A 20,258-nucleotide genomic window follows, 5' to 3' on the forward strand; every position below is an offset into this window, starting at 1 on the left:
AAAATTGTCATGAATTAGACCAAACTATTGAGGACACACAAGTCTCAATCCAATCTTTAAAAAAACAGAAAAATAAAGAAAACATCAATTTGAAGCATCTGGATCTTGCATACTTCAGTTGCTACAGTGATCTTGACAGGGTATAAAACATTGTATCACAGATAATTGGTACTTATTTTACCCAGCAGACAAATAGCTCACGGATTAAAAGCATGCAAACAAATAGATGCACTTGAATAGTCAAGTGACAAACCAGTGCAAGAAAAACAATATGGGTTTAGTGGTAAAGTGCCCCAAGATCACTTGACATTTCAATGAAGCAGTAAAGTATGCATGTGCCATGTTACCAAGATGGGAAGGACCTAGCTCTTTGGCTCGAATGCTTTCTCAGGGTGATCACTGTCAATCTCCGAATGGTGAGGGAAATCGAATGGCATCGCTTCAGCTCGGAGGTGGCCATCCGTGAGAACCTGTACAACTTCTTCGTGAACAACTGCATTGCCTTCTTCTGTTAAGTGCAAGCCATCACTGGAAAAACGATTTGTATCAGTGCATCATGAGGTAGTAATCTGGTGTTGCCGAGAGACTCGTAGGGCAGAGCTTTTATCTACTAACATAAACCACTATCTCAGCTTGGCTTGTACAATGGATAAATATGCATGGAATCAAAACATGATTGAGAAGTCTCCAATTGACTTAAAGACTTGGTAACATATAAAGACTATCAGAAGGCTCCAATACACTTGTGTATAGGAACTTCTGGTCCGGATTAGTTGATGCAAACTACTGAAGCATTGGAGATGTTTCATTTACTTGAATCCACACGTATTAGAAATATTTATGTCAAGAAAAAGTACAATTTTAATTGCAAACCATGCATGGCACCCTTTATCAAGAGAGTTCAAATACTATAAATAAGAAAACAGACCATTTTTAGTTACAGAACAACTATTAATTAATACCAGAAATGGATAAGATCCCAACCTTTTTGTATTTCAGTCAGTCTATTAATTGTTCCTGCAAAAATAGGTAATTAATCCAATTCTATTACTTTTTACAACAATAGGATCTGAAACTGATTAAACACCAGCTCCATAAATGAAAGCAATACCAATTAAAACTATTTGCATTAATCTGCATACTGTAGAGTATTCAACTTTTTGGTTAGTCAACTCGTGGGCAAGAACCTTGTGATTGTTCACTTTCCAGTTTGAGTATATCATTCTTATAAAATACATACAGCAAAGATGGTCGCCATGTATGAAAGCAATACCAATTAAAACTATTTGCATTAATCTGCATACTGTAGAGTATTCAACTTTTTGGTTAGTCAACTCGTGGGCAAGAACCTTGTGATTGTTCACTTTCCAGTTTGAGTATATCATTCTTATAAAATACATACAGCAAAGATGGTCGCCATGTATTTTGAACCATTACTAATTAACTAGAAACTCCAACAGTAGTGACGTAGCTTAAGGCATATTCAAACATATCTTGAAATACAATGACATATATAACAAATTATGGCATAACACAGTGTCAGCTGTTTGTAAGAATTGGATTCAACCGACAACCGTCCAGTTGGTCTTTGAGTCAAACTGTGGAGTTGACACACACTACCAGCTTAAAGTCATAAATTGTTTTTATAGTTCATCGCTGGGTCCTAGATTCAATAATTCAAGTACTCTGATTATACTGGTGCCAAATCAAGAGGACCTAGCCTGGTAAATACAAGACAATTTGTTCTCTGGTATCCTCTGCTAAGAGGGCTGTGATGATGCTAGAAGCTAACATACTCTTTTTCTCCTTTTTTTTATTTTTTGTTGTATGGTTAAGTTACAATACTACATGATACTTGTAAACTTGGTCTCAAAAACCAGTCAGACCATTACATATCACATAGTATTTTCAGGTTTCAACGTTGATTAGTGCACAGTTAGGGGACAACTAGGTGGTATCACTCGATATCAAACTTACCACTCACTAGTTGTCAAATACCAGGTTATCTCCCTGGTACTAGTCAAATACTCAAAAACCAGTCAGACCATTACGTAACACATAGTATTCTCAGGTTTCATGGTTGATTAGTGCATAGATAAGGGACAACTAGGTGGTATCGGTCAATATCAAGCTTGCCAGTCACCAGTTGTCAAATACCAAGTTATATCCCTGGTACTTGTCAAATACCAATCCTACACAAAAAATAAAGTCATTAGTAGAAAATCTATTTAAAAAATTGTATGACATAGTTCCATCTAATTAAATGACATAGTTTGTTAGGACTCTTTTTATGAGCTTTTGAATAATATTTATTGAGTCTATTTAATTCAGTTGTTTATTGAGTATGTTTAGTTCAAGTAGAGTTAAGTAGAAGTTTATTTAATATTTATTTATTATTAAGAGTCCAAGTCCTGGTGAACTCTAGGTGGAACTCTATAAATAGTAATGTAACATTTTCTTTTGGAATCAATCAATCAATCAAATGTTATTTCACTATGTGGACAAACCCTAGGAGGTCGATCCCCTCAAAGTGATCAAGGAGGGCCGATCCCCTCGAAGCGATCAAGGAGGCCGATCCCCTCGAAGCGATCAAGGAGGCCGATCCCCTCAAAGCGATCATTATCATCCCTTTTCTCCCCTTTCTTCCACGATAAGACCTTAGGGTCTTATTATTTGGTATCAGAGCGACGATAAGACTTTAGGGTCTTATCATTTGGTATCAGAACATCCCCATTTCTCCCATTTCTTTCACGATAAGACTTTAGGGTCTTACCATAGTTCCATCTAATATTAGTAAGAACTCACCAAAACCAAATTAAATGAAGAAAAACTCATGAGTAGATGACTAAATTTAATGGAAAGGAGACTGTATGGACTGGCTTTGGATTTGAAGTTACAAAAATAACTTACCAATTTATCATCAGCATAAAAAATGCAAAAAAGCACACTGGGAGATTACCTTAGAAACTTTTTCTGCCATCCTGTAGTTTCTTGCATCTTTGACCATAGATCAATGCAAGGAATATGCAACTCTTTAGCCAGCTCAACACACTGCCTTGCATAAGCACCAGTATTATCATTTGTCCTTTCTGGAAGTTCCATTGCCTTCTCACCATATACAGATCTTGGTAACAAAAAAGCAATTTCATTTAATGAAATGTCTAACAAAATAATACTTAATAAGCTTTAATAAGCAGAGTAATGTGAACTTTTAGCACATTTCCTATAAAATTATCATGTAATATCACCCATGATTCACTATTTAATGCTTAATCTTGTTTATTTCCTACTATTAAAAGCAATACAATTGGATGACACAAAAAGTCGATTTTGAGTTTCGGTCTGAGGGCTTTGTCTTTATCTTCTTGTAAGAATTGGTATGCTGAATTACATCAGTTCTCATATCGTATCAAAACTGGATACCTTCCAGCTTCTTACCCACGTGTTCTAATCCACTAACAACTACCTCCCTCGCTGTTTGCTCAATAGCTATATCCTACAAATTTCATATCATGTCAAAACTAAAGTTTCAAATACTGGTTGGGCCAGTGTGTAAACTGATATCTACCAGCCTGACTGATGATCGTTATTAGACCATGTAAGTCAGATTTAATTGGTATGTATTTTTTTTTAGGTTTTTTATGGTACCCAATGGTGCGTACCAATCCAACTGATTGCTCAAACTATATATCAGACCAATATTTCAACCTTGATCAAAATATCCATCAGATATGCCTAAGTTGATATATAATCCTAAAAATGCTTAGAAGATTCTTTTGTGCTCTCTGGTAATATCTTTTACAATTCAAAATTTGATGTCAGCGATTGAATTTGTTCAGCTCTTGAACTTTAGTTTCCCAATTATGTTCAGAGTTCTATTAGGTGTCTATTGTACCATTCCTCATAGAGTAATACACATTAAGGTTCAACCAAACTCCCTATTGTCTATGAATGCATTTCTCAAAGAAAAAATAAAAGACGAGTGCAAAATATGTAATTGGACTTAGCATGTAACAAAAGACTGAAATCGACAGCAAATGTCGTGAAATACCATTATTGTTGAGTGAGAAGATGGAGGGGGAAAAAAAGAAACCAAACCGTGCATATTCTTTGCGTCCTTGCTCATCAACAGGGGGCGGAGTGATCAACACTACCAATATCATGGCTGAACATTCCTGTAAGATCACAACATGCACAAAATCATAAGATATGCATGCATCAACAAACTAACAAATTACATCTGGTACTAAATAGCAAATGCCAACAGAAAATAAACTTAAATAAACAACAATTTTTTTATAAATCAGCTATAAAAATATCCTAGACCTTCAAGATTTATGGGGCTATGGCTTATTGTTATAGGTGGCCATTATATTTTCAGGAGACACAGCAACCCTAAGTAAATTATAAGTAAAGCACATATGGATATTTATTAAAAGCTGCTGTTTGCAGCCTCAAAACGCATCAACCCAATGAAGTTTGTGTATTATTTTCTTGCATGAATCAATTTGATCTACCTTTTATCAGCTAATTGAGTCATTACTATGACCCATCATTTTATTCAATCTAAAATGCTATTGAGCTTCACATCATTATTAATATAGAGTAACTGCCACAGCAACTTGCTCCAGTGATGTACTACAATAATTTTAAGTTACCTTTAATTACTTTTAAAATACTACAAGGTCCTGGAAAAGTTCCTAAACATGATCAGCATCTTAGTTCAGATCTGGACCAACAAATATCGATCAGTACGAACAGTCTGAGCGAAATTGAAGTCCTTGCCACTATAATTGCCATACAAGCATAAAGGCCAAGCAAAGATTAGATAACAATGCAAGATATAAGGATATTAAGAATCACAATTACAAAATAAAAATAATAAACCCTGTTACCTTTAAATGCTTAACAATTTTCCTTAAGTTCTCCTTGTACTCTTCAAGAGGCACATATTGACGTTCACTTGTCCGCCCCAAAAGGGCTGCATCATTAGCGCCAAAAAAGATAGTTACAGCAGCAGGAGGTGCTGTGCAGCTCTGCAGACACACACACACACATGTAAAGCCTTTTAGTTCAGAAAAGATGAACAAGACACCTAAACATGATCACTCAGTGGTCGAACAGAAACAAGCATATATACTCAACTAAAACTAAAATACTATTGGCACAGCATCTGCAAGACAATAAAGTCCTGCAAAAAATATGCACAAAATGGAATGCACAAAAACAAGGCAAAAAATTATAGAGATTGCAAAGACATACCAGGGAAAAGAGGTGATTAAGCAAGAACAAAGCCCACCTTGTGTTGTAGCCACCATAGCCTCTAACAATTACATCAGCCTGGAAAGCAACAGATATAGCAAATAAGAAACCACAAAAAAGGGAACATTTGAAGAAACAAAGAACTCCCTACATGCAAAGACAGACATATCTAATTCTTCTAAAGAAAGAAAAGGGGACACACCATCACTTGAATTTTGTTAGCATGTAACTATCCATTAACAATGGATAATCATCAACATCTCAGGGAGACTCAGCAACACAATACAATACCCAAAGAACCCTTTCTATGCCAGCAGGAGATAGGATAGGTCAATCGAAGGGGTGCCAAACCTGCCCCAAGCCACTTTGGGCCACATGGCAGGCCAAAGTAGTCAGGAGGAGGGGCTAAGCACCACCATAATAATGCAAGCATGAATTGAGTTTTTCATGGACTCATATTCTGGCTTGTGTAGAACTTTGTACAACTTTAGCCAATATTTAATAAATCAACGAGTTCCAACTCCTAATGGGAGTAGGAATCGGATCACTACAATCCAGATTAAACTCACTCCTAGGATCAACCCTAATACCACCCAAATTGACTCAAAGAGATCACCTAATCAGATTGAATAAGGGATAGCATAAGTTAGAAAAAAGAGAAGAATTTAGACCCTACCTGAAATCTAGAAGGGGCAAAGTTAAGAGGAATTTCTAGCCATTGGTTGGAGCCACAAGCTACTAGATATAGTTGACCTACCCTACAGCCTACCAATAGGGATTGGCCAAGGGGAAATACAGCAGCTTATCAAGTTATGTTGGGTTCTAGTTAGGGTTCATGTGGTATGATGCAAATTCCAAGTGACCCAGATCCCTTCTCAACCTCAACACCAAATGGAAGGGGGGCTAAGAGATCCCACAACCTCGACAACAGTGAAAAAGGAACTAGGAGGGAAAAAAAACCTTCTTGAGCTGGTCCAGTGCCAAGCAATTGGCCAAGATTTCCCGAAAGTACGGGGTGCCTTGCAATCTTGAATGTTCAATAAAATTGGACAACCATGGGGAGGAAACCATAGGCCGTATCAACACGCTCCAACAACATGGTGCCCTTTATCAATGTTTAGTTCAACTCAAATTTAATCAGATTTAAAAGGGTTTGACTAGTCTATAGTGTCAAGACTTTGGATTTAGCCAGTCCACTCAGACCTTACCATCTCAGAATATCTATATCTCAACCAGATCAGATATAATTGGGCTCCACTTCAAAATTGGATTACCAACTCTTCACTTGGTAGGAGTTATATGCAGAGTGGGAGTCCCATGTTAGCTAAAAAGTCTTGGTTGGCTACCCATGGACTGTCACCAAAGAGGATAGAGGGTTGCCCTCATCCAAGTCTCCATTCCCCTTGAAAATTGCATCTGGGAGGCTCACCGAGAGAGCCGAAGATTGAGGTTTGAAGATAAACATTAAGATGAGATAGGCATCAGGGTTTCTCTCACAATGCAATCCGTACGTAGATGAGATGTGACAATATAACAAGATGTAGAACTGATCCTTATCTTAAGTAAATATTTCAATAGTTCCTCTCATATTCTTCCATTTCTTTTATCTTACTCCTGTTTTCTTTTCTCTTCATCTCCTTTTCATTCTATCTTCTGACTGATATCTTCTTCCATCAAAGAAAGAAGTTGTTATTAGAAGGTAACAATATAACATATCACTAAGTGTTAATATTTTACATAAACAAGTGAATATAGCTGTTGGGAAAATATGACTTGACACAAATATTAACACTCTCTCTGGAGCTCTCCCTTCTCACTTTCATATATGCATTCAGACCTAGGAGTCAAATCTATTAACGTCTAGATTACATTTAATTGTAAGTTTTGAAAATTCTCTCTCTTGTTCTTTAAGTAATTCGATATAAATGGGTTTTTGTAAAGTAAGTTTCATTTCATCATTATCTTTAAAAAGGTCATAAGATATATATTAATTTTGTAAAGTTAGATAAGTTTGAACTAAGAAAAAAAATTAAAAAAGCCCTTAGATTATCTAAGCTTCGTAGTTAAATCGTCAATCCATACTCTACTGTTAACTCATGATGCCGCATAGGGTGGAAGTTGAATATCTTGCATCTGGCATTCATCACATCTACAAATGAAGCATGCTATCTATTCAAAAAAAAAAATCAGTAAGAAATCAGCGAAAGGAGTTGTAGACAAGCGACCAGGAAAAAATCCACAGTTCTACAGCAGATAGGAAATAGGATTTACCAAAAACCGATAAGAATTAAGAATCAAAATAGAAATGCGAGATCTATACGACATGGATTGCTAGATGTTACGAATTGGATCGGGATCTGATAGTAGTCGACGAAAGAAGCACGAGTTGATGAGGCAAGGAGAGAGAGGATACCTTTCGGGAGTAGGTGTTGGCGAGAGCAGCGCCCCAACCGCCGGGCCTGAAGGACTGCTGGGTGATGGAGTCCCCGAACAGAACGAACTGCGGCCTCACCTTCTCCATCGGCTCCTCCGCTCCAGACACGAAGAGGCAACTAACAGGGATCCTCTGGGAATGGCCAATGGGATGGAGTGACGTCTCTCTTCCGTCGGACCAGCCTTCCTTGTCGAACAAAAGCCACCGATTTATTGCCTCAAAACTAATTAGCAAAGTTTACTAATTTAAAATCTCATGTAAAAAACTTTATAATGAAATTTTATTTACCAAATGTTATGGTTTGAACGTCTCATTCACTAAATTTATAATTAAGTCCACCGATGATTTGTACATTAAACTCGTTTATTAAAAATTAAAAATATTTTTAATCATGAGAATATAAAATAATCATAAGGTTATGATAACTGAGTAAGTGAACTAATTACATATTATCTCAATAGTTAATTATCTTTAATATTTTGATCCTTATATTTTGAAAAATTATATTCACATTCATATGATTACGAAAGTAAAATATTTGTGTTCATTTACGCTAACATCATGAATTTTACTAATAAAAATATAAAAATAAAGATAAAGATATTAATATTTCAATTGATAATAGCGGATAACGTTAATAGTGACGAATGGTGATGTTACTAAGAGCCGCAGATAGTTGTTGTAAATGAAAAGAGCAACGATAAAAGGTAAGAGTCACTCTATATTTACGTCAACGTTAACAAAAGCTATCGAAGTGACCCTTTCGTCAATACAGATACAAATGCAAAGCAAAAAGAGTTGCTCCATATCTATATCAATATTAATGTAATTGTTGAGCGATAAAATAACCACTAATACAAATGTAGAGTGACCCTCATTTCTTGTTATTGCTCTCCTCATCCATAATAGTTATTCACAATCATCAACAATGTTGTCGTTTACCACTATCGATATCGTCCACTACCATTAACTAAAATATTAAAATTATTTTTTTATCTTTTATTTTTTTGTTTCCATCGATAAAATCGACGATGTTAGAATAAATGAACTTAGATGTTTCACTTTTATAACTATATGAATGTTAATATAATTTTTTAAAATATAAAAATTGAGATACTAAATATAATTAGCTCGTTAGTTGTGAAGTGCACCACCGTAACCTGTGGGGCTGCCAGCATACCTTCATCTTCAACAAGTGGTACCTTCACGGTAACCCATAACCACCAAAAACCCCCCTCTATTCTTGATATCCTTAACATGAAATATCATTGACGCTCACAAATGCGACATCAATTTCAATGAAGAAATCAAAACTAGATTGGAAGCACACAAATTTCTGCTGCATCCAATATTCCCCTCCTCCTCCTTCAGGTCGACATATCACAGTCATAGTCTCGTCGATTAAAGCCATTATATTACATCATAGTTATTTTACTTGGGTCAGGCTTTTCATTGCTAACCTCTAAATTAGGTTAGACTTCTCGTTTGCTTGCATCTACTGTACAAATACTTTACTTTCGCAACAACAAGAATAATATTGTCTAAGGAATTCAAACACTTGCTAGCAGCCTTTAGCAATAACAATGCATTAAAATAGTAACGAGGTTGTCCCGAGATAGGGCTAATCGATGCGATAGTACTTATCATATTGGAGCAGTGCTTCGTAACAAAGCACTATTTTTTCTAGTCATCCTTCTAGTTGTCTACTATTTTTTTTAGTCTAGAAAAAAAATTCAAAAATTATTTAAAACTATTCTTAAACAAAAGTTCAAACTTAAGTGAAAGATACTCGAAATGATCTAATGAATCATACCCTTACACACAAAAAACAAAAAATCTAGAGAACCAAACAAAACTAGACCGCCTATCCCATTCCAGTTTTCACAAAAATATTTTCACCTTCAGAACCACTACAACCTTTCAAATAGTCTTTCAATCGACCTTAGTATTGTCAAGTGCTTGTTGTTCTTTATTGAGTAATCTGTACTTACTTTAAGCATCATCATTAAGGACTAGACGAATATGTATAGTAGCTACCTTCTCAACATTTTGCAATAAAATAGAGTTATTCTATTAGTTAAATGAAATCAAATCAGACACCATCTTGAAATTATTAGCCTCTTTAAAGTTAGTAAAATTTGGCTAAAAAGTTAATGAAATACTACAGATGGATCTGCCACTGCCAATATTAATAAGGGAATCAGATCTTAAAGCCTTGAGAGAGTTCAAGATATTTTTCTAAGACCAATAAGTTGAGGGTGTAGGGTCATATTTGGCTTTGAGCATATTAATCCAAAGAGTATTCTGCTCATTTAAGGAGGGGAAGCAATCTTTTGGCCACTATCATTCTCCTAACTAGATGAAGGTTATATAGAATGCTAGCTTATAAGATTACAGCCCTTCTTAGATTCATTCCAACCCCAAAAGAATTTCCTAAAGGGATGATTGGTCTTATAGATAACTTTATCCAAAATATAAGAAGTCATCAAACAGTGCAATGGTATAGACTTGATCACAGGATTGATAAGGATAGTTTTTCTAGCTGGAGTTTATAAGATTTTTCTACTGCCCCTAGATTCTATTAGTCACTTTATCAACAAGGATCATTTGAAGCCTCTTAAGAAGCTTATTGTGAGATATAAAAGTACCAATGTATTTCATGAGCCAGTTTCTTTCTTTCATATTGAAAAAAGTTTCAGATATTATGCTATTGTGCTTAGCAAAAGAATTACAATGCTTTGAAACATAAATGACAAACTTGGACTTATTAATATTTAAGTTGATAAATTTAGAGTAACCTTATGAGACCTTGATAAGGTTTCTACAAGACTTTTGACTTCTCCTAATAGTCATGATAACATTATTAACAAACATAAGATGAGATATCTTAATTCTCTTAACCTTGAAAGAGAGGATCTTATTGTCATTGGTTAAGTCATCCAAAATTGAAGATAAAAATTATTAGATAATAATAAACAGATAAGGGGATATAGGATTCCCTTATCTAATCCTCCTAAAAGCACCAAAATATTTAAAAGTATACCCATTAATGTAATAATAAAAAAAGGGAGAATAAATGTAATTTTTTATCAATTGAATAAAGATATTAGGGAAGTTTAGGCATCTCCTAACATCGATAATAGCATCCCTGGAAACTCGATCGTATGTTTTTTTAATATTAAGTTTTTATAGAAATGAAAGTATTCATATTTAAACATGATGTAAACTATCTTATTAATAATAAGAATATTATTATAGATATTATGCACCAACCTAAGAGAGATCGGATCAATAATAGTATCAAGAATAGGCACTAAACCAAGAGAACTTTGGTCATAACTTGTAAATAACATGACACAAGACAATGAGACAAAAATTTAAAATATTTTTAGGACTATTGATCTTAGACATAAAATAATAAAAAAATATTTGCACTCAACTTTTAGGAATCCTAGTAGACTTGTGAAATTCACTAAATGTGGCTAAAATGTGTGGATAGATTTTTTTAAAAAAATTATAAGAATATAATTATAAAGTCATCTAGACCTTAGCTTTTCCCAAGCCCACCGAGGAAAGGGTTGAATGGATTTCTTATATGTTAAATCGTTAATAAGTTAACATGATGAAGGCTTAGAATATTAAAGAAAAAAGGATAATCATTCTACATTTGGTGATACCGTTGCACAAAATCTAGAAAGATAGCATTGATATTCAAAATGATGAGTTGAGAGGAATTTTGAATAATATGGATAGTATTTATTTTCCTTCTAATATTAACCATACTATAGAAGAATTTAGTTTTCTTTTCAACCTCACTCATCCATTGAGTTTTAGTCTTTATTTACCACTTCAAGTGCAATTGCATTTGAAGTATGATGAGCCTATTGTTAAGAGCGATAAGGGTGATGGTCATTATCAATGAGTTCAAATTCTATTTTCTAAGTTAGAATATCTCTAATGGTGTTCTTGAAATTGACTTTTCAAAATTTAAGATTGTACTTGTTAGGATCGAGAGCACTAAGAGGGGGGGGGGTGAATTAGTGCAGCGGAAATTTTTCAGCGATTAAAAACGAAAGCTGCGTTCGTTCGATAAAAACTATTTTGATGCAAAAGCCGATTCTAAGATTACTTATGATTAAGTGCAGTTTACGTGTAAACACAGTTAGCGTCTAAACGCAGTTTGCGTCTAAATGTAGATTGCGTCTAAACTCAGATTGCGTCTAAGCGCAGTTTGCGTCCAAGCGCAGATTGCACAGTTTGCGTCTAAGCGCAGATTGCGTCTAAACACAGTTTGTGTCTAAGCGCAGTTTAAGCAGAAGTATAAAGACAATGTGCTGCTATTGTACAGCTCAAAAAGTAATCTACAGAAAGCAGATTTACGTCTAAACGCAGATTTACGTCTGAACTTTGAAACTCGTTTGTATACTCGCAGAAGGTAGTATGCAGTTGAAATCAAGACGTAAACGTAAACTGAAATCTGATGATTGTGCGAGGAAAGCCGATTTACGTCTAAATGCAGTTTTACGTCTAAATGTTGAAACTTGTTCGTAAAATTGCAGAAGACAATTTGCAGTTATAAATAGAATCAAAATGTTGATGTAAACTGCAAGGAATCTCGTTCGTAAAAGCGCAGAAGACAGTTCGCAGTTATAAACAGATTCAAGACGTAAATGTAAGCTGCAATGCAAAGATCGTACGAAAACACCTATTGACGTCTGAATCCAGATTCGGAAAGTTCGGCGCTTAGAACTTGTTCGTAAAGGCGCAGAGAGCAGTAGTTATGTAGGAGGTTTGCAGTAATGATAAGGTACTCGAAATAAAAGCAAACCAGAGATTTAGAGTGGTTCGGTCAGTCTTGACCTACTCCACTTTTGGCTTCCTCCTCCGACGAGGTCACCGACGTCAACTAGCTGCCTTCCTTCAATGGGCGAAGGCCAACTGCCCTTTTACAGTTTCTCTCCTTTTGACGGGCTTAGGAGACAACCCTTACAGATCCTTTCTCTCATCTCTTTACAACTCAAGACTTGAAGAACAAAAAAGAGGAGAACTTTTTGGACTTTACACAAATTTGAGCTCTTAGAATCACTGAAAAGATCAAGAATTTGGTGTAGATCAGTGTCCCTTCAGTGCTGAATGGGTGGGGTATTTATAGGCCCCAACCCAATTCAAATTTGGAGCTCAAAACGATCAAATCCCGGAATTTCGGGATCAGGCGGTTGCACCTCTTGACTAGAGAGGTTGCACCGCCTGGCAAAGCTCGAAGACCGAGCTCAGGCGGTGCTACCTCTCTGTCAGGGAGGTTGCACTGCCCAGTCTTGCTCGAAGACTGAGCCCAGGCGATGCCACCTCTCTGTCAGGGAGGTTGCACCGCCCAGTCTTGCTCGAAGACTGAGCCCAAGCGGTGCCACCTCTCTGTTAGGGAGGTTGCACCGCCCAGTCTTGCTCGAAGACTGAGCCCAGGCGGTGCCACCTCCTGGCTGGGGAGGTTGCACCGCCCAGTCTCGCTGGGAGGCTTAGCCCAGGCGGTGCCACCTCTTGGCCTAGGCGGTTGCACCTCCTGGTGCAATCAGGGTCCGAATGGTTAGCTTCATTCGGCCCACTTTCTATCTTTTCAGGGTCCCAATTGCCCCAAGATTAAGCTAATAGGATCACCTCCCATTTTCCAACTTAATCAACATGCTAACTACGATTAAATCTAAGACAATTTCTGCAGCTTTGCTCCGATGCGTCAATCGCTTCTTCTGGCGAGTTTCCGGCGAACTTCCGTCGATCATCCGATGTACCCTCGCTGATTCTTCTGCGGACTTCCGGCAAACTCCTGGACTTTGCGACGATCCACTTGGCGAGTTCCGACGAGCTTCGCTTGGCAAGCTTCTGGACTTCTCGGATCTGTTCTCGCAGAACCTCCGACGATCGTCCGAACTTCCGTCGAACTCTCGAACTCCCAACGTGATCATGAACTTGACTTCGGCGCAACTCCTGCTGCTTGTCTAACTTTCATCGTAGTTAATCCTGCACACTTATCTCAACACATAGATTAGACAACAAATGACAATTGACTTCATCATCAAAATCCGAGATTCAACAATCTCCCCCTTTTTGATGATGACAATCAATTGATAATGGAGTTATCCTTAACTCCCCCTGTCTATATGCCATAGTTGAGATAAGTCAACCTTGAATTCAAGACCTAAGAATTCAAGTGACGTATTGATAAGTTAGATCAGTTAAACTTATCAATACTCCCATCATGATACGCATCATGATGTATCTCTTCAAAGATGATGTCAAGGCTTGACATACATCATCAAGTTTGTATGATTGTGTTTGTAACTATTCATCATGTAGTTTGAACATTATCATTTAAAGCTGTGAAGCGCTATTACATGATGCACATATTTGAAATATTCTAGCAAGTTTTGCATTTTCTTCACATGATAAGATATCAACTCAGGGCATAATGCAAACTATAGCACACGTTCATATATCTCTTGGTGATGCAAGGATGGCATAATCATAACATTGTTTATAGCATCACTCAAGTATTTTGCAAGTATGATCATGGCAGTTTTTATCAATTCATATTTTTCTCCCCCTTTGTCATCAACAAAAAGCATAGTAATTATGATACCAGGAAAATAATAATAGCAAGCTTAGAGGAATTTTACATAGATTGCTTTAATACTTCTTCCCCTTTTTGTTTTAAGCCATTGTCTATGTAAAGATTTAGCAGGATGGAATACATACACATGAATCACTTCATCAAATCTATTTCAGAAACTTATTTTTTATGAAAGTATACGAGAAATTTGTTTTATAGCATTCGAATAAATAAGATGCATTCGGACAAGATTTTGTTGCAGATTTTCACATGGCAATCAAGTGAATTGATCATTCAATATAGTCCGAAAAATAATTTTAACAAATTCATCTATTCGGACACATCAACATTCCTAATTCTCTTTTAATGAAATCAAGGCACAAGGTTTTCAAAACTTTTAGTTTCAAAGCACAGCATTCTTAATTTGGACACATCACATACCAAACAATAATGATACCATAAAAATCTGAGATAACTTTTACCACAAGGCGCAAGATATATGTTTACCACGATAGATGTTTACAGCCAACACATCAGAAGTAACATATGAAGTTTACAACAACAACAGGTGTTCAACAAGTTCATTGATGAGGTGAAAAATTAAAATGCCTAAACAAGGAGTCAAATTGACTATGAATTTGCTGCAGCTCAGATAGGATTTGATCTTATCGTTGTTCAATCCGTTCTTGTCTCTGTTCGAATCGATCCATTCGAATCCCAATTTCTTCGATGGATGTATGAGTTTGCTCATCTGGATGTGTTTCCTCAAAGGGAAGGGTCGGAGGAGATTAGGTACCCCTAAATACTAGTGTTTCCGGTTCTGGTTCGGGTTGAGGGTGATCAGTCCTTCTAGGGATTCTAACCCAGTTATCGTTTCTATAGTAACATCTTAGTCGGTGAAGTAGATTTTTGTTTATTATGCTGAATCGATCTACTTTCATTACTTCTTCTTCTGGTGGTATTAGAATGTCGTAAGCTTTAATTATTCTTGTGATTATACCACCATATGGGAGCATCATATCTTTTTTAGATAATTCTAACATGTTTTGTTGGATAAGATAACCAAGACAGATGTCCTGTCCCTTCATGATTAAGTACATAGTTCCTAATTCTAATTGACTTATTTCATCATGATGGTATTGTTTAGAAAGAATTATACTAGTCATGATATGATGAAGTATCTTAGTGTTCAAAGGCAATAGATGTTCACAACTTTTAGGAACCAATGTTATGTTAGGATTGGCAAAGATTGTTTCTAAGGCTTCAACATAGGATGTTCCAATACTTTCATCATCCCATGATCCTCTAAAGTAAAGTCCTATGCTTTTTATGGGAATGCCTATCATATCACAAATGAACCTATCAGTGATTGAGATGTGTTGTCCTAAAAGATAGGTGGACATCCTTTCTTCATCATCTATTTGTATGTTATTGTAAAATAATCTAACTAGCATAGGATAGATGGGTTCGTTAATCTGCAAGATTGGAAGTAGATCTAGGTTTGCAAACCATTGGATAGTCTCTAAATCTCTTAGCTCATTTAGATCTACGTATTTTCCCTTATTGATAGATCTAAGTTCGAAAGAGGGAAATTTTTCAGCATGGTTTTTTGAATCGAAAAGAGTGAAATCAAACTCTTCTACTAATCTCCTCTTTCCCTTGTCCCTTGAGGATCTTCTAGATCCCATAACTACTGTTGTTTAGAGGGATGATGATGAGCAAGAGTAAATGAAGAACAAAACAGAATTTAAGGGCTTCTTAGAGAGTACCTTTGTGAACTCTTTAAGAGAAGGAAGGATTCTTGATGTTTTGCTTCGAAATGGGAGGTATTTGGAAGGCTTAGAGGAGTGAAATGAGAATGGAGGAGACTTGGGAGAGTAGAAGAGGAAATGGGAGTGAGTTGGGGTCGGTTCCACTGCTGGCCCTAGCGTGGGTTTAAAAAGGCAGAGTTGCGGGCGGTTGCACCTCTGGCTGGAGCGGTGCAACCTCTGGCAACCCGTGGTAGCTGGAGGTGCCACCGCCTGCAGCCAGTGAGCACCTAATGTGATTTTGCCTTGAGGAGAGTCTTTTTTTTTTTTTTAATTTCAGAGCAGTTAATGTTTATTAAGATAGATCTTTTAACGTGTATATGTCATACGTATGTTGATAGTTTGTTTGGTATCCCTTTTAAAATCATGACATATTTAGTTTCTTCAAGAGTTAATTCGTAGATGATAGTGTTGATGGGTTCGAAGATCAAGGGGATATGTGAATTTGGATATCATATGTTTCTAATAAGGTTGTATCCAAATCGTATTTGTGATTTCATAACTTCCACTTGTTGCTTAAGCGTTGCGAGTTCCTTTTTGACTCTTGGTTTATGACTATCGAGAGTCAAGGAGCAGAATATTATTTCTTGCTCCGGCCTAAAATTTTAATGTTTTTATAGGAAGGGATGATTTTTGGGAACCCATTTGCTTTTGGGTGCCTCACAGATAGATCTGCATTGTTTATCATGTTGCATGGAGTTTATCATGGTTCCTTTAGGAACCCAAATCAATTTGTTTGGACTTATTTTCTTGAATGGACAACAATGTGTCTCGTGTCCAAATTTACAACAGAAGTTACATTTGTCTTGATGTCGAATATGTAGGATGGAGCCTTTTATGAAGGTGGTTGGATTTTGGTGAGGACTTCTCACGAATCCAATTCCACTTCTTTTGGGAACGTGACCCTTGTTTGTAAGGATCATGTTCAATGACTTGCTACCAACCTCGAATTTCTTCAAGGTGTCCTTAAGTAGCAAGTTTTCTTTTTGGAGAGTTTCTAGATCATGGCATTTTATGCATGGGCTTAAACTATCATGATGTTCAGCATTTAACTTATCGAAATTACAAATAAGACTATCATGCTCCTTTTTTAGCAATTTGTATTTACTACTGATAGTCTTACACTCATCAAACAATTCATGGAAAGCATTTAATAATTCATCGAATGATAAATCTGCATCTATTGAATTTGTTACCTCATCTTCGATGGCCATTAAGGCGTAATGAGCAACTTGCTCGGTGTTGGACTCCTCTTCTTCGGATGCGCTTGAGTCATCCCATGTTGCTTGAAGCGCCTTTTTCTTTGACGTTCTCCTTTTGACTTGGGGACAATCACTCTTGTAGTGTCCCGGCTTTTTGCATTCATAGCAGATTACTTGGTCCTTCTTGGGTTCAAGTTTATTTTTTGCATCATTCTTAAACTTGTTTCTTTTAAAGAACTTTTTAAACTTTCTTGTTAGAAGTGCCAAGTCATCATTACATTCCTCATCACTTGAGTTTTCTCTCAAGTGGCATTCAGAAGTTTTGAGTGTCATATCCTTCCTGTTCTTTGGAAGAATGTCTTCTTGCTCTTCATGAGCTTTACAAGTCATTTCGTAGGTCATTAATGACCCGATTAGTTCTTCAAGAGGAAAATTTCGCAAATCTTTTGCCTCTTGAATAACAGTGACTTTAGGATCCCAACTCTTAGGAAGGGATCTTAGTATCTTATTAACAAGCTCAAAATCCGAAAAGCTCTTTCCGAGTCCTTTTAGACCGTTGACGACATCCGTGAAACGGGTAAACATGTCGCCAATGGTTTCACTCGGTTTCATCCGAAAAAGTTCGAAAGAATGTAACAGCAAATTGATTTTTGACTCTTTTACTCTACTTGTGCCCTCATGGGTCACTTCGAGTGTGTGCCAAATATCAAATGCAGTTTCACAAGTTGAAACACGGTTAAACTCGTTTTTATCAAGTGCACAAAATAAGGCATTCATAGCCTTTGCATTAAGAGCGAAAGCCTTCTTCTCCAAATCATTCCAATCGATCATTGGAAGAGAAGACTTTGAAAATCCGTTTTCGACAAGATTCCATAGTTCAAAATCCATAGAAATAAGAAAGATCCTCATTCGGGTCTTTCAGTAGGTGTAGTCCGTCCCACTAAACATGGGTGGACGCGTAATAGAATGCCCCTCTTGGTTTCTGGCGTATGCCATTTCTCTTTGGGTTTTAGTCCGTTAGAGAGTTAACCTTGCTCTGATACCAATTGTTAGGATCGAGAGCACTAAGAGGGGGGGTGAATTAGTGCAGCGAAAATTTTTCAGCGATTAAAAACGAAAGCTGCGTTCGTTCGATAAAAACTATTTTGATGCAAAAGCCGATTCTAAGATTACTTATGATTAAGTGCAGTTTACGTGTAAACACAGTTAGCGTCTAAACGCAGTTTGCGTCTAAATGCAGATTGCGTCTAAACTCAGATTGCGTCTAAGCGCAGTTTGCGTCCAAGCGCAGATTGCGCAGTTTGCATCTAAGCGCAGATTGCGTCTAAACACAGTTTGCGTCTAAGCGTAGTTTAAGCAGAAGTATAAAGACAATGTGCTGCTATTGTACAGCTCAAAAAGTAATCTACAGAAAGCAGATTTACGTCTAAACGCAGATTTACGTCTAAACGCAGATTTACGTCTGAACTTTGAAACTCGTTTGTATACTCGCAGAAGGCAGTATGCAGTTGAAATCAAGACGTAAACGTAAACTGAAATCTGATGATTGTGTGAGGAAAGCCGATTTACGTCTAAATACAGTTTTACGTCTAAATGTTGAAACTTGTTCGTAAAATTGCAGAAGACAGTTTGCAGTTATAAATAGAATCAAAATGTAAATGTAAACTGCAAGGAATCTCGTTCGTAAAAGCACAGAAGACAGTTCGTAGTTATAAACAGATTCAAGACGTAAATGTAAGCTGCAATGTAAAGATCGTACGAAAACACCTGTTGACGTCTGAATCCAGATTCGGAAAGATCAGCGCTTAGAACTTGTTCGTAAAGGCGCAGAGAGCAGTAGTTATATAGGAGGTTTGCAGTAATGATAAGGTACTCGAAATAAAAGCAAACCAGAGATTTAGAGTGGTTCGGTCAGTCTTGACCTACTCCACTTTTGGCTTCCTCCTCCGACGAGGTCACCGACGTCAACTAGCTGCCTTCCTTCAATGGGCGAAGGCCAACTGCCCTTTTACAGTTTCTCTCCTTTTGACGGGCTCAAGAGACAACCCTTACAGATCCTTTCTCTCCTCTCTTTACAACTCAAGACTTGAAGAACAGAAAAGAGGAGAACTTTTGGACTTTACACAAATTTGAGCTCTTAGAATCACTGAAAAGATCAAGAATTCGGTGTAGATCATTGTCCCTTCAGTGCTGAATGGGTGGGGTATTTATAGGCCCCAACCCAATTCAAATTTGGAGCTCAAAACGATCAAATCCCGAAATTTCGGGATCAGGCGATTGCACCTCTTGACTGGAGAGGTTGCACCGCCTGGCAGAGCTCGAAGACCGAGCTCAGGCGATGCTACCTCTCTGTCAGGGAGGTTGCACCGCCCAGTCTTGCTCGAAGACTGAGCCCAAGCGGTGCCACCTCTCTGTCAGGGAGGTTGCACCGCCCAGTCTTGCTCGAAGACTGAGCCCAGGCGGTGCCACCTCTCTATCAGGGAGGTTGCACCGCCCAGTCTTGCTCGAAGACTGAGCCCAGGCGGTGCCACCTCCTGGCTGGGGAGGTTGCACCGCCCATTCTCGCTGGGAGGCTTAGCCAAGGCGGTGCCACCTCTTGGCCTAGGCGGTTGCATCTCCTGGTGCAATCAGGGTCCGAATGGTTAGCTCCATTCGGCCCACTTTCTATCTTTTCAGGGGCCCAATTGCCCCAAGATTAAGCTAATGGGATCACCTCCCATTTTCCAACTTAATCAACATACTAACTACGATTAAATCTAAGACAATTTCTGCAGCTTTGCTCCGATGCGTCAATCGCTTCTTCCGGCGAGTTTCCGGCGAACTTCCGTCGATCATCCGATGTACCCTCGGTGATTCTTCTGCGGACTTCCGGCAAACTCATGGACTTTGCGACGATCCACTTGGCGAGTTCCGACGAGCTTCGCTTGGCAAGCTTCTGGACTTCTCGGATC

The 20,258-nt window shown here is 37.4% G+C and overlaps 1 protein-coding gene across 1 annotated transcript; it reads right to left on the reverse strand.

Moving 5' to 3' along the window:
- Window positions 1–73: 73 nt before the first annotated feature.
- LOC135627831 (GDSL esterase/lipase At5g62930-like) lies at window positions 74–7,883 on the reverse strand. The gene is made up of 6 exons (XM_065134178.1): window positions 7,676–7,883; window positions 5,263–5,340; window positions 4,896–5,036; window positions 4,099–4,175; window positions 2,960–3,124; window positions 74–528 (listed from the first exon to the last, which is right to left on the reverse strand). The coding sequence occupies exons 1-6, from the start codon at window positions 7,781–7,783 to the stop codon at window positions 363–365; spliced, it is 735 nt and encodes a 244-aa protein (XP_064990250.1). The 5' UTR covers window positions 7,784–7,883; the 3' UTR covers window positions 74–362.
- Between the last annotated feature and the right edge of the window lie 12,375 nt (window positions 7,884–20,258).

The sequence above is a fragment of the Musa acuminata genome, chromosome BXJ2-11 (genome assembly GCF_036884655.1).
Source record: "Musa acuminata AAA Group cultivar baxijiao chromosome BXJ2-11, Cavendish_Baxijiao_AAA, whole genome shotgun sequence".
NCBI classification, from domain to species: domain Eukaryota; kingdom Viridiplantae; phylum Streptophyta; class Magnoliopsida; order Zingiberales; family Musaceae; genus Musa; species Musa acuminata.